The sequence below is a fragment of the Rhinopithecus roxellana genome, chromosome 1 (genome assembly GCF_007565055.1).
Source record: "Rhinopithecus roxellana isolate Shanxi Qingling chromosome 1, ASM756505v1, whole genome shotgun sequence".
Lineage (NCBI taxonomy): Eukaryota > Metazoa > Chordata > Mammalia > Primates > Cercopithecidae > Rhinopithecus > Rhinopithecus roxellana.
Genome location: NC_044549.1, coordinates 13,784,057 through 13,797,001, shown reverse-complemented (window position 1 = coordinate 13,797,001; position 12,945 = coordinate 13,784,057). Strand labels below are relative to the sequence as shown.

Here is a 12,945-nt window from a genome sequence, read left to right as displayed (position 1 = left end):
AGGCTCTATTCTAATCTTGAATGAGCATCAGGGATTAAGTGATTCAGTATAAATAGACCTCCCCTTATCTCATTCATCAGCTGCTATTTTCAGTGGTGTGCTTTGTCCCAAATCACTACACTCTGGATATCTGAGTCTGTCAACAATATCTATATAAAAATATTTTATCAATGGAGAGGTACCTAAATTTCAACATCATAATAATCTCTGCCTGGCTTCTGGACAGTGGCTTAGCATAAGTAACCTTTTCCTCCTCTCAACATATTCTCCAGTTGATTGTTCAAAGTCCTCGTGCTGCATTTGCTACCACTGACTCCATGCTGGAGAAAAGTGCACTCTTGTGGGGAAACAATAAAATCAGCCAGACTAAACCCTTCTGCATCATGGAGCTGTTCACAAATCAGGACGGTAGAAATGAAACAGAGTAAACAAGATATATATCTGCTTTGGCACTGGATCACCACAGATGTACAGCAAATATGTTTACTCTCAAGTCTTAGATTGTAAAAAAGAAGTTACTACTCCATTTTCCTTCCATGAACACACATTTCATATTTTAATATTACCTGCACATGTAAATTTTAGGATACAAAATTAGGACAATTAGAAGAGAAGCTCTAGTAAATTAACATTATATTTACATAATATGAACAATAAGATTGTTCTGTTCCCATACTAACTACTACTTGATTTTTAAGTACTACTTTGGTGTATAGAAAAAGAAACAAAGCATTACATGTACATTTTTGTAAAGACAAATCACTCCCAAATATATAAATGCAGTACTTGCAGAAAATGTAATCTGATGTTACACAAAGAATTCCTGTATCAACACAACTAGTTTATGTTTGTTTTGGGGAGTGACATTGAAGGATTAGGTATGAAATTTTAAAAAATAAAAGAACTGCATTGTAGTTTTTTTTTATTGTTGAGCATGGTTCATTTTTACTTTTGGATAGCAGTTTTATTCCCACGCATACTGCACATATTATGTGTTTGTGTGTAAATATATAAAATACTGTTATTTTACAAATATGTGAAATTGTTCTTATAAATATGCAACTGTTATTAATCACTTAATAGGTGATTGTTACCGAATTTGTCATTGTTCAAATTAGTATTTAGCACAACGAGATACCTTTATAAAAAAAAGCTTTAACACAATAAGACTACTCAAAGTCAAGCAAGCATTAAAATAGAGCAACTTATGTCATTTAAAATATCCACTCAAGATAGTTGTGGTAAAATTTGTGTAAGATGAGTCATGATTTTATTTTGTGTTGTTCTTTTAATTCCAAAAATGATTCTAAAATTGAAAATCAAAACTTTAAATTACCCGGCTTGTCTAAATTGAAATAGACTTTTATCCAGTTATCCTTATTCAACCCAATAGGTTCTGTGGCACCCGATCAGCGCAGCTATGGGAAGACTCAGTTGTTGCTGCTGTCACATCAGAAATTTAATAAATTAAAAGCAGTCATGGTCCGTGAGCCGGTAAGTCTGGCACCTTTGAACTCATTACATTCCATTAAATACTGCACTTATTTATTACTTGCCTTTGATCATGAAATCAGAAAATCCCCATTTCCTTAGGAACATACTTAGGTTTCAGAGACTGAGCAATCATGATTCACGTACAGTACTAAGTTGGCAATAGGGTCATTGTGGTTACCTGCTCCAACAACTTTATCAATGGATATGTTGGTGGCATCCAATTCCTTGGCAAACTCATGAACAGCTTGGGTAGGGTCTTCATATGTATGTGGGTCAACGTAAGTCCTGAGACCTGGAAGTTTTACTGTTTGAGGAAAGAAAGAAAGGTGCAATTGTAGCTCGATTTATAAAAATAATTATAGATTAAATTTTATGACATTATTGGTTAAAAAAATCACCACCCCATAAGGTGCACAACCTTCAGTTTATTCTGTAGTATAACAGAAACTTGCAGTGACATTGGACTAAGTGTTGAAAAATTTAAGAAAACATGTTCTCTATGATGAATCATAAAAAGGAACCTTTTCATGAGGAGCTTTCTTTGCAAAAACATCAGAAGGAAAATGCATATTCAAAAAAGGGGATCTTAAGAAGAAAGATGATTCAGAACTGATTAGACCTAGTCATTACTACCAGGAGCAACAGTGAGTGAACACCACTATGCTATTGCATATTTATGATTACACAAATGTTATAATAACCAGGTATCTATTACAATGGAAGACTGGAAAATAATTCAATACAATTATAAGGTGAGATAATGGCTGCAAGTATAGATAAATTAAAGGATATATAATGGCATACCTTCTGACATCATACTGCTCATATTAACATTCACAATCAAAATCTCCCACTGTAATTACAGATCTACTTTAAGCTGTTAGTAGGTGTACACATGTATGTATTATATATACACACCAATATAGTATCAGTTAAATATAATCATATTGTGTAGCTTTACAACATAATTAGAAGTAAAATAAATATTGTCTACGGGTTGAATAATGGCTCTAAGGAGTTAAGTTCCAAACATTAGTCATATATGTAATTTATTAAATGAAAATCTCCTTTGTATTATATTTATTCATTAAATTATTCTGAAGGTAAAACTGTTCATATCCTGTAGTTAAAATATTACAGACAACTGATACAGGATAATCATTTTAGATTTGATTTAATATTAATAAGATTCCTATAATTTAGAAAAATAACAGTGGAAACAATTTGCAATTTTCAATAAACTAACTTTCTCTACACAAAAACCCTGAGTTTTAAAAAAGTGATTCTAAGATCTACTAAAGTATATAAATATGCTCTAACATTAAAGGAAATTGCAATGTAACTTCTATGGTATATCTGCTAATACTACTGATTTTGCTTTTAATTTTGATAACATTAACAGCATTGTTTTAGCACAGAATACGGATACTTAATAGTGCAATATATTTTCATTCATTACATTAAATTATTGAAGTTTTTTCTAATATAACAAATGAAATCAGATATTATTGTTTACAATAGTACTTAATAATGGGAGAATCTCATTGCCAAAGTTGCAATTGAACACTCTGCATGAACCAATCGTTTCTTTGAGTTAGTTTTGTAGTTTGTATTAAATAGTTGTGGGGACTGCAGATGGCCGCAGTTTTTCTAGGAGGCCTCAGTACAATGAACATTAGGCCAACAAGTCTAGGATTTCACAGTATGTGTTAACAAATGATCAATTCATTGAACTACAAGACAACTTAATGAAACCCGTAGTTATAATGCGTTACCATTTATGTTCCTGTAAAGCTTTCATAGAGATTTTGAGTAAAGAAACGTAAGTGCAAGAATAAACTGGTTATTAAAGAAATGGTGGCTGAGAGAGAGGTTAGGTAAAAACGTTATTTTCCTCAGCTATTATTTGGATGACTTTGACACAGCATATTAAGATGTAGGGATGGCGGTGAGAGGGCAAACAGAGAATACAGAAGAAAAGTTAACACGACTCCCACTTCTGCCTGGTGCTGATACAGCTACAACAAAAGAGCAGCCGCTATCCAGCTTGAGGCGGGTGTGGATAATTTGAAAGAACACCACTGTCTAGGAAGTCAATATCCACAGAAACGGGGAAATTCAAGTTCTGTCCGTTGCTTTGGACAAACTCTGAGTAGAGTAACTTTTGCAGTGAGAACTTCACTTTTAGAGTTTTTCATCTTGAATATCTTGACCAAAAAGACAAGTTAGGGCTCCGAGACAAAAAAAAAAAAAAAAAAAAAAAAAAAAAAAAAAAAAAAAAAAAAAGCTTTGTTATTCAAATGCCTAGCATGAGAGACTGTTACATAGTTCTCGCTCAATTTATGGATAGAGCTCATTGTCCTAACGAGTGTTTTCATTGTTAAGAACATTTATTTACAATTATTAATATAATTGAGGTTTCCTAATGGTAGAATTTAAGCTTAGAAATGTCCATTTCTTTTGAGCTCACAGATCAGCTTGCATGCTTCTTCCATATAAGCATGAATCCTTCCTACAAAAACAGATGGGAGAGTCACCCTTTAATACAGTAATCTACTGTGCTTTATTATTACATTAAAATAACTTCTAATGTTATCAGTACTAAAACCCTTTACCTTTAAAAGAAGAAACTTATTTAAGATTAAGAAAAGGCTATCATACTTTTCTAGATGTGGAGTAAGAAAAATTGTAAAAGTAAGTAACCATTACTAAAATATGTTAGGAAATAAAGTCTTGTTGGAGTCTTTTCATTTATTCCATTTAGTCACATTTTAAGGATGAAAACTCACATGTGTGATCTTCCAGTTTTTATTTGCCTTTACTTAGTAACAGTAAGGTAAAGAAATCTAGCAATCCTTTTCAAGGAAATAAAATGAGACTTTAAACATAAGGTAAAATGGAACTGTTTTCTACCTAATTACGACTGTTTTGCTTTGCTGAAGCTAAGAAAATTAACGTGGGGGAGATTTCCTGGCATCAGAATTTACACAGATTATAAAATGAGTTGTTAGGAACAATGTCTCACATATTTTAAATAAGCATTGGCCTTAAACGTAAGTCTTGAAGTTATGATTTAGATTTACCCTTCAGTACCAGTCAGCTTGTAGAGAATATATGTGTGATGAATAACTATATGCAATACTATTACTAAATAATTTGAAAATTAACCATTCCCAAATAAAATCAATCCTATTAATTGCTATTAATTAAAATAAGGTGAATTTATTTCCCATCCATAAGACATTTGGGGAAAAAAAATAACAAACATAAACATATACACCCCCAAGTAAAATGGTCTGTTCACTGTAGAAGCACTGGCTGCTGATTTTTAACTGCTGACCCCAGAGATTCCAGGAATCAGGTGATTCAGGCTGCAAGGCACATAATCCCTTCACACCAATAATTAAGGGCAACACACAGAGTAACTGGGCTCTGTCATGAAAACCAGATAATAAACACATGCACACGTGTTAAGCTGCACTACTTTACAGCTCGTTCTGTGCAAACACAATTTACATTTCCATTTTACCAGCATGAGTTGCCCTAAGGATAGCAAAGAAGTAAAAAGGCCCAGCCAGAAAGGGCAAGGGGACAGGATCTTAGGAGGTGAAACACATTTCTTTCCTTTTGAAGCAATATTATAGGATTTGTAACAAGGCTGGAGGGAACAGTTCATGGCTAGAGCTTTTTAAAGTAATACCAAATAAATGGTCTGAAATAAACCAGCTGTAGTATTAAGAGGCAGAAACTTTATGACATGCACGTAAGTTACTTTATGCCTTTGCAGTCAGGATGAAATACATTTCTTTTTTGTTTGTCATAAGGATATTGTGCGTTTGAAAAAAATTAAAGTTTCAACAAAGTCCACCCTAAAATCAATAGCAAAATGGACTGGGATGATAGAGGAACCTGTTTAATAATTGGCACACAGAAATTTACCAAAGCTCAAAATTCGTAAGATGTAGAATTCCCATAAAAAAATCAAATCTGCACGGTCTTGCTCTAAAGATGATATTTACGACAACTGTTCAAGTAAAATTAACGGTGACTTAATTCACAAGAATGCCACTGCTCTAATTTATGCATAAAAATTGTAACACAAGTGTTTTGTGGGCCCATTGAGAAAAAGAAAGACAAGTATCCTGTAACTTGTTCAGGCATTCTGTTTAGACTTTTGAGTTGGTCACCTAATTAATCTGGACTGACGTGATGTTGATTTTAGGAATGTAGTACTTTGGCTTTTTTGTGTGAATTATTTTATAGACTCTGCAATTGGATGAACAAAACAATGCTTTTGCGAACTCCTATACTGCTTTCATCTCATATCAATTTATATTTTGAAAGGCATTTTTTTCAAGCTACTGTATGCTTCCTGCAGGTTAGCAACAGGTAGTCAAGTATTTTACTTGAGTTATAACTAAAGCTATTATTTTTAGATGATACTCTAATGACTGATACAAAGTATCATGTTAATTGGCAAATAATTTTAGAAGCCAATAGTGAATGCTAAAGAAAAGAATGCTTACAAGACTACATTAGTTATATTGAGATTATTTTAGAGCACATAGGCATGAGTATAGTCTTTGTACTAATTTCCATGAGAACACGCTATTTAAGCCACTGATTAGTAATTGCCACACTAAGCCGAGCCATAGTTTGGAAGGCAAAGCACCTGGAATGAATCGTTTCACCAGAAAAAAAAAAAAAAAGTCTTTTTTTTAGTTGTAAACACTTTGTTTCTTAAATGAGTATTTTTAAAAAATTAAAAGAGTAGATTAAAATGTGGAGAGAAAGTTCTGGCTTTACTACTAGTTGGATATCATGTAACTGCAAAATAAACAGTTTATTTTAAAGGCTCTTTCTAGGTTGGTTGATAAAATGGAATAAGGCACTTCAAATAAACAGAGGTTGTTTATATTTACTTGGCAGTTAGGAAAGAGAAAAGTCTCCTATTTAGAGTTTAGCAAAGGACTAGTAATAAGGAAACTGAAGATACGCTTTGCATTTCAGCCATGCAGAGCAGACTACAGTTTCTACTACCTATCATGTGCGTTATTTGAATGTAAACCACAGATTACCCTTTATTTTAGCTTAAGTATGCTGAAATGTACACATATAAAAATTACTTAATGTAGAACTGTAAATTTTCCTCTTTTTCTAAAATAAATTTAATGTACTTAGTTTTTCCATAAAATTACTTTTGAAGTCTCTTTGTCAGGAGAAAGTTAACCAATTGTAAATCAATAACTCCTAGAACTCAAAATAGTGAAGCGAAAAAAAAGCCAAGTTTAGAAACTTACAATGCCCATTGCCAAAGTGAAGTCTTTTTTCATCTGCCCCATGTTTTGACTTGTTATAGCCACAGAACCTGGAGGTAAATCAAGGAAAGCGAACACATAAGAGGAATATACTTAAAATGGTTATCTACGCTCAGAATGTGCAAAGCATAAAAATAAAGCATTTTCCTCAAACAATTAAATGCTTTAGTGAAAGTTTAATAACTTCATATTTTCTAAATCCTCTGAAGAAAGTCTCTCTCCCTGGGGACCCTGGAAAGCTGCCTAATGAGGAGATACACCGAGCTGCTTCCCACTGTGCAGACCCTCCAGTTCAGTTTTTATAATGGCCTTAGAATGTGTTTATAGTATTTTTTAACAGCTTCTGTTAGAAGGAATGAAGGGTAAAGTCTCCATGGGTAATGATTAGTGCTGTGCAGTGTTACCCCTGTTCTGGGTGAGAAAGTGTCAAGGAAATCTGGGGTTATTTGAAGAGTGAGGAGATAATTAGAGAAAGAAAGTAAAAATTAGTAGTGGGGTCAGAAGAGAGAAGAGGAGGGGTGTGTGTTAAAGAGTGGGGACAGGAATTTAAGGTAGAGCAGAAAATCAAAACGAAGGATGGAGAAACAAAGAAAAGGAGAAGAAAGAGAGGACCTAAATTACAAATGGAGACATTCTTCCTTGTTAAAATATTTTATTGAGCACACTCTTCACATTGTAACAGCAACCAATGGCAACAATGAAAGTGAATAGTAAAACAGACTGTGAACTCACCTCCCAATCAAAACATAGATGACAACAGTGAGGAGAATAATTGCTACTGCCGCTGAAATGGCGATCATGACCACTTGGCTGCTTTCACCAGAGATGGAGAAAGCTGTGAGGTTGAAGAGAAAAAATAAGAACAGGTTTTAAAATCATGATCAACATCTACATGGAACAGTTGATTGATTAATTAATTAATTTGTGTTCTACTTTTACTTGAAGTATGGCTTAATGTCTGATACTATGTTGAAAGTATTCTTTACTTAGTGTTTAAAAAAATAGACATGTCCCATAATTTTGCTTGAAATTTCTACCTGATTAATAAGATTAAATACTTTGTTCCAACGATATCAATCAAACATTATTTAAATGTCTCCTGTCCAAAATTTGCTGTACTGGGTTTCTCTGCCCTCAATGGCAAGAATCTCGTTGAATGAACCAGAAGTTACGGGAGGATCTTAGAGAAGACAGGAAGAGTTCTCAGCAAAAAATTATAAAAAGCTTTCTAAATAAGCTTGTTTTACCTCCAATATCTATATTCTTTTGAAAAGTGATATGATACATGGACCTCAACGCATACCATCAACAAACTGTCCCTCTATTTCTTACCTTTATAAATGGCTCCTGAGCCCATTTATTCACCTAGATAAATGGTTAGCAAAAAGGCCCAGGAGCCAAATCTTGCCTGTCCCCTGTTTTTGTACAGCTCGTGAGCTTAGAATGGTTTTACATTTCTTTTAACGGTCGTAAAAAGTCAAAATAATGAGATTTCATGACATGTGAAAATTCTAAATCTAGGAAATTCAAATTGTGCTGTTTATAAATAAAGTTTTATTGGAACATAGCCACCATCAATCATTAATTTGTACATTGTCTATGACCAATGTTATGCTAGAATGGGCAAGTTGAGTAGCAGCAATAGAGAATGATGTGCACAAAGCCTAAAATATTTATTATCTGGCCTATTACAGGAAAAGTTTACTGACTCTTGACCCAGACCAGTGTTTCTCAAACTTTAATGTTCACAAAAACCACTCAGGAATCTCTGGAAAAGCAATTTCTGATTCCGTCAATCCGGAGTGGAAAATGAGACTGTACATTTCTTATGAACACATATGAACACACAGGCAGTGCTGATTATGCTGATTTCAGACCACAGCATTTTGAGGAGCAAGAATCTAGACCATAAATATAAAATAACCTTCTCCTCTCCACCTCCTAATCATTCTGCTTCCAATTAATCACCAAACACTCTTAAATATCCTAGTTTAAGTCTTCATTTATCTTCTGGATTATAATTAGAAATTCCTAATTGGGTCTCTATTTGTATGCTTTTCACATATTTTATCTTTTAGAATATTCCTTCTAAACCATGAATTTGACCATGTCATTCCTATGCATAAAATGTTTGCATAGGAAAATTTTGACTCTCCATAACTTTCAGGATAAAATGCAAATTTTATAGCAGAGCATGTACAAGCCATTTAGGATCTGTTTCATGTTTAAATCGCCAGCCCCATCTCCTACAAACTCCATAAGCATCCTAATCTCTAGATTTTTAAAAATACACACATTTCCTGGAATAGCCTCTTTTATGCTCTTATTTGCATATGTTGTTCTTGTGGTAAATGTTGATTAAATACATGAACACCTCAGGACTCAAAAGAAGAGCTAGTTTAGTTATCCGAATAATATCACCTCTCCAGGAGCCAACATGGCATCTTCAGCCTGAACAAATCTAAGTTTGGAAGATTTTCTCTAAAATATGTGTTTTTCGGGTTAGTTAAATAATGCAAGAAAAGAAACGTGACATATAGGTTGTTAGGAGTTTCCTGTGAGTAGCGTCTGTAAAAAACACAAAAGTGCTCAGAGTGTGGCAGGATGGCACACTCATAATATAAACTGTTGCAAGGCCTTTATTCTTTACTACCAGCAAACTATTGTTTATACCACTATGGCAGTCACAGGAGTGCTTGCTCAGATGTTCCCGCTGCAAAGAGTATAGTCAGCAGACAGCCTCCAGCTGCTGCATCTTCAGGATCCACTACAGCCTTCAAACACAGGTTATGTTCCCCTTAGTGACTTAACAGTACTGGCAAAGGGTTATGGAGCGTGGCCATCCCTGCCGAATGCAACACTCCTCAAACCGGTGATGTGTGCTCTGAAGCTCCCCATTGGCTTGGCTGAGACCTTCAGAGCTGCATTTCTGTCTGGGGTTTCCCTTCCTCAACTCTTTCTTCTTTCCCTCCTTCCCTTTATAAATGACAGACCTACATCTCAGTCTGAGGTTCTGCTTGCCTGGCTCAGCTCCATCTGCCTTTCATCCTTCACAAATATTTCTCCTATAAAGCTCTTGTAGTTTCATCTTGGTATCTTCTTCCCAGAGCATCTGACTGATACATCCCTATCCATTGGCTAAAGATCTGTGAATGATTTGTGAAATAGTTTAATCCAATATTTCAAAAACTCTCCATAAACATAGAGTGGTGACTTGAACTCATGTTTTTCACTTTGCATACTGTAGTAATTTATAGAAAGCATATAGAATTTATTGAATTCTCAAATTCAAACCTTATTTTGATTAGCCAGCTTATAAAATAAAGCTCAGTGAAACTGGGAAGGGAAATATGATAGGAGAAAAGATAATTCTCTATTTCTTTTTCTGTTGAAAACAGAATTAAACTAGGATTTCTCTACAGTTTTTTCTATCTCTAAAATATATGACTCTCAGAGGCTATCTAAAGCACCTAACTAAATCAGATCGTTTTCATTGTTAAAATTAGCAAATATGTGAATGAATAATAGTGATGAGTTATACAGGTGTCTAATAATTTAATGTAATTGATAGCTATTACATTTCTTAATAATTGAATTTGAATTTGTTTTCTGCTCCCTCTGTTTCTAGTCATTTCTGTTTTGCTCCATCCTACACAGAGTGCTGGCTTTCTCTCTCAAAAGAGTGATTCGGAGTTCATTCTTTTGAGTCAGAACTCCTGGATTTATACTAATTTGCTGTGTGACATAATTTGGTTGTTTGAGAATTAAATGAGTTAGTACTAGTAAAACACTTACAGTAGTGCCAAGCATACATTAAGTGCCCAATAAATGTTACCAATTGTTATATCATTTCCCTGGTGAAAACTTTGCAAAAGTACTCTATTTCCTACAAAATTATAGATGATGAACGCCTAATTTTTATATAGAAATTTCTCTACTTAATGATTCCATTCTCCCTTTGTCAGGCTTCCTTTACATCCCCTAGTAATAGGGCCCAAGAAGTAAATTTGTACCATTTTTACTCTTCAAAACAACAAATAACGAGGTGTGAGGCATTCGGGAGTGCTAATTTAATTATCCCTGGGGTGGTCTTCTTCATGGTAATATCCAATGAAATCCTCTAATTTTAAAATTAAACTTTATTCCACAGATTGTTGTTCTTGAAATTCTTCAGATGTTCAAATTACGGACTATTTGTTTAAACACAACACACATGCACAGTGAGTATCTGCTATATGAGGCTATATGAGGTACTATTTAAAGCTCTTTACAAGTAATAACATATTTAATCAACATTAAAATCTCATGAGTTATCACATGATGCTTCCCAATGTCCAGATAGCAAAACCGAGACATGCAGACTTGAAATGACTTGTGAAGTTCACTGTAATAATGCTCATCTGCTCTAATGTGTTTGCTCTTGACTCTCACTTTGTCCCTGGTTTTCTTGTGCACGAAGCACACACCACGGCTTCGGTTTTTCCCCACTGAGGGTTTCCAAAGAGTTGGACTATCTGCTCTTCCAAACATGCCTTAATGTCTGTACTTCTCGTATTGCTGGAAGCCAACTCCATGCTAGGAAAATCCTTTTACTCTTTTATATTCCCAGCTTTCCACGGGTCTTAGTTTAGTATTTTTCTTCTTCATGTGCAGTAATTGCACTGGTTCAAGACTTCAAAACCTGGAGATTCTAGGTTTGTTGCTCCACTGACTAGATATGCAAACTCAGAAAAAAACACATAAAATGTGTATCTTAGATCATGTATAAAATGATATAATAATATCTGAAGAGCTTATAGAACAGAATCAAATGAAACGTTTATCATACTGCTTTATATACTGTCATGTAGAAACATGGATTCTGGAATCGACATATCCCTTGCCAATTGTGTGACTTTGGAAAACTTCCTTAACCGCTCTTTGCCTCAGTTTCCTCATCTGTAAAATGAAGATGATAATAAATATAAAGTACTGACATACAAAAATAAGATATTTTAAAGCACTTAGAAAAATATATGTGCTCTACTCTGCCTCCATCTCTTCCTTATAAAGTTCAGAAAATGTTATCTAAATTCCAGCTCAAAATACATTGTGTTCTACCAAAATATATGCATACATGTCATGAATGAGACATTCTTATGTAATTAAAAAATTAAAACTGGCCAGGTGCTGTGCCTCACGCCTGTAATCCCAGCACTTTTGGAGGCTGAGGCAGTTGGATTACTTGAGGTCAGGAGTTCAAGATCAGCCTGGCCAACATGGTGAAACCCCGTCTCTACTAAAAATACCAAAATTAGCTGGTGTTGTGGCACACACCTGTAATCCCAGCTACAGAATCTCTTGAACCCGGGAGGCAGATTTTGTAGTAAGCTGAGATCTCACCACTGTGCTCTCGCCTGGGCGACAGAGCAAGACTCAGTCTCAAAAAGAATGAATAAATACATAAATAAAATAAAAAATTAAAACTAGAGGGAAAAAGCAAACTGTTAAATACAAACATAAACCTTATGTCTATTTATTTTAAAATCAACATATAACAAATAAGATTCTTATTAAATACTTAGAGTATTTAGGAATATGTCATTTTGATTTTAAAAAAACAATAGAGTGAGACAAAAAAAATTTTTTTTTTTTACCTCCTAAGACAAAAGGCATTTTTTCTTATTTTTATTTCAAATTTATTTTAAAATTAAATTTTTATTTAAATTTATTTATTTCGATAAAGTTTCTCAATTGTATTTAAAACATTATGGTGAAATAGCAAAAGTAAACTAACTTTTGTAAAAAAAATTAAAATGTGCAACTCACGGTTTTTAAATAAATGAGGAGGGGGAAAAAACTCATTTTTTCCACCCTTTTTTCCTCTTCTCTCTTTCAATCAATGGAAGAATTGCTAATACAAAACTTACTTGGCAAAAATCCTATGGCCCTGCAGTTTTCAAATGAGATATTTCCTAAACCTCAGGAAATATTCCATCATATTTCATAAATGCTACCACAGCAATATCTGTGGTAAATCTGGAATTATATTAGAATTTTAAAATATATTGTTTTTGCAAATTTACCTATCAGAGAGGGTTAAGTGTTAATTAAGACCATGTAAGATTAGAGGGATGTTCCCAAATATGCATAA

The 12,945-nt window shown here is 33.9% G+C and overlaps 1 protein-coding gene across 1 annotated transcript in view; it reads right to left on the bottom strand.

Moving 5' to 3' along the window:
• EPHA3 (EPH receptor A3) overlaps positions 1-12,945 on the bottom strand; it is a 373,049-nt gene that overhangs the window by 62,871 nt on the left and 297,233 nt on the right. Inside the window, exons 8-10 of the mRNA XM_010382161.2 lie at positions 7,545-7,647; positions 6,795-6,862; positions 1,673-1,798 (exon numbers count right to left, since the gene is read on the bottom strand). Coding sequence (XP_010380463.1) covers positions 1,673-1,798; positions 6,795-6,862; positions 7,545-7,647 — 297 coding nt within the window. The remainder of the gene's footprint in view (positions 1-1,672; positions 1,799-6,794; positions 6,863-7,544; positions 7,648-12,945) is intronic.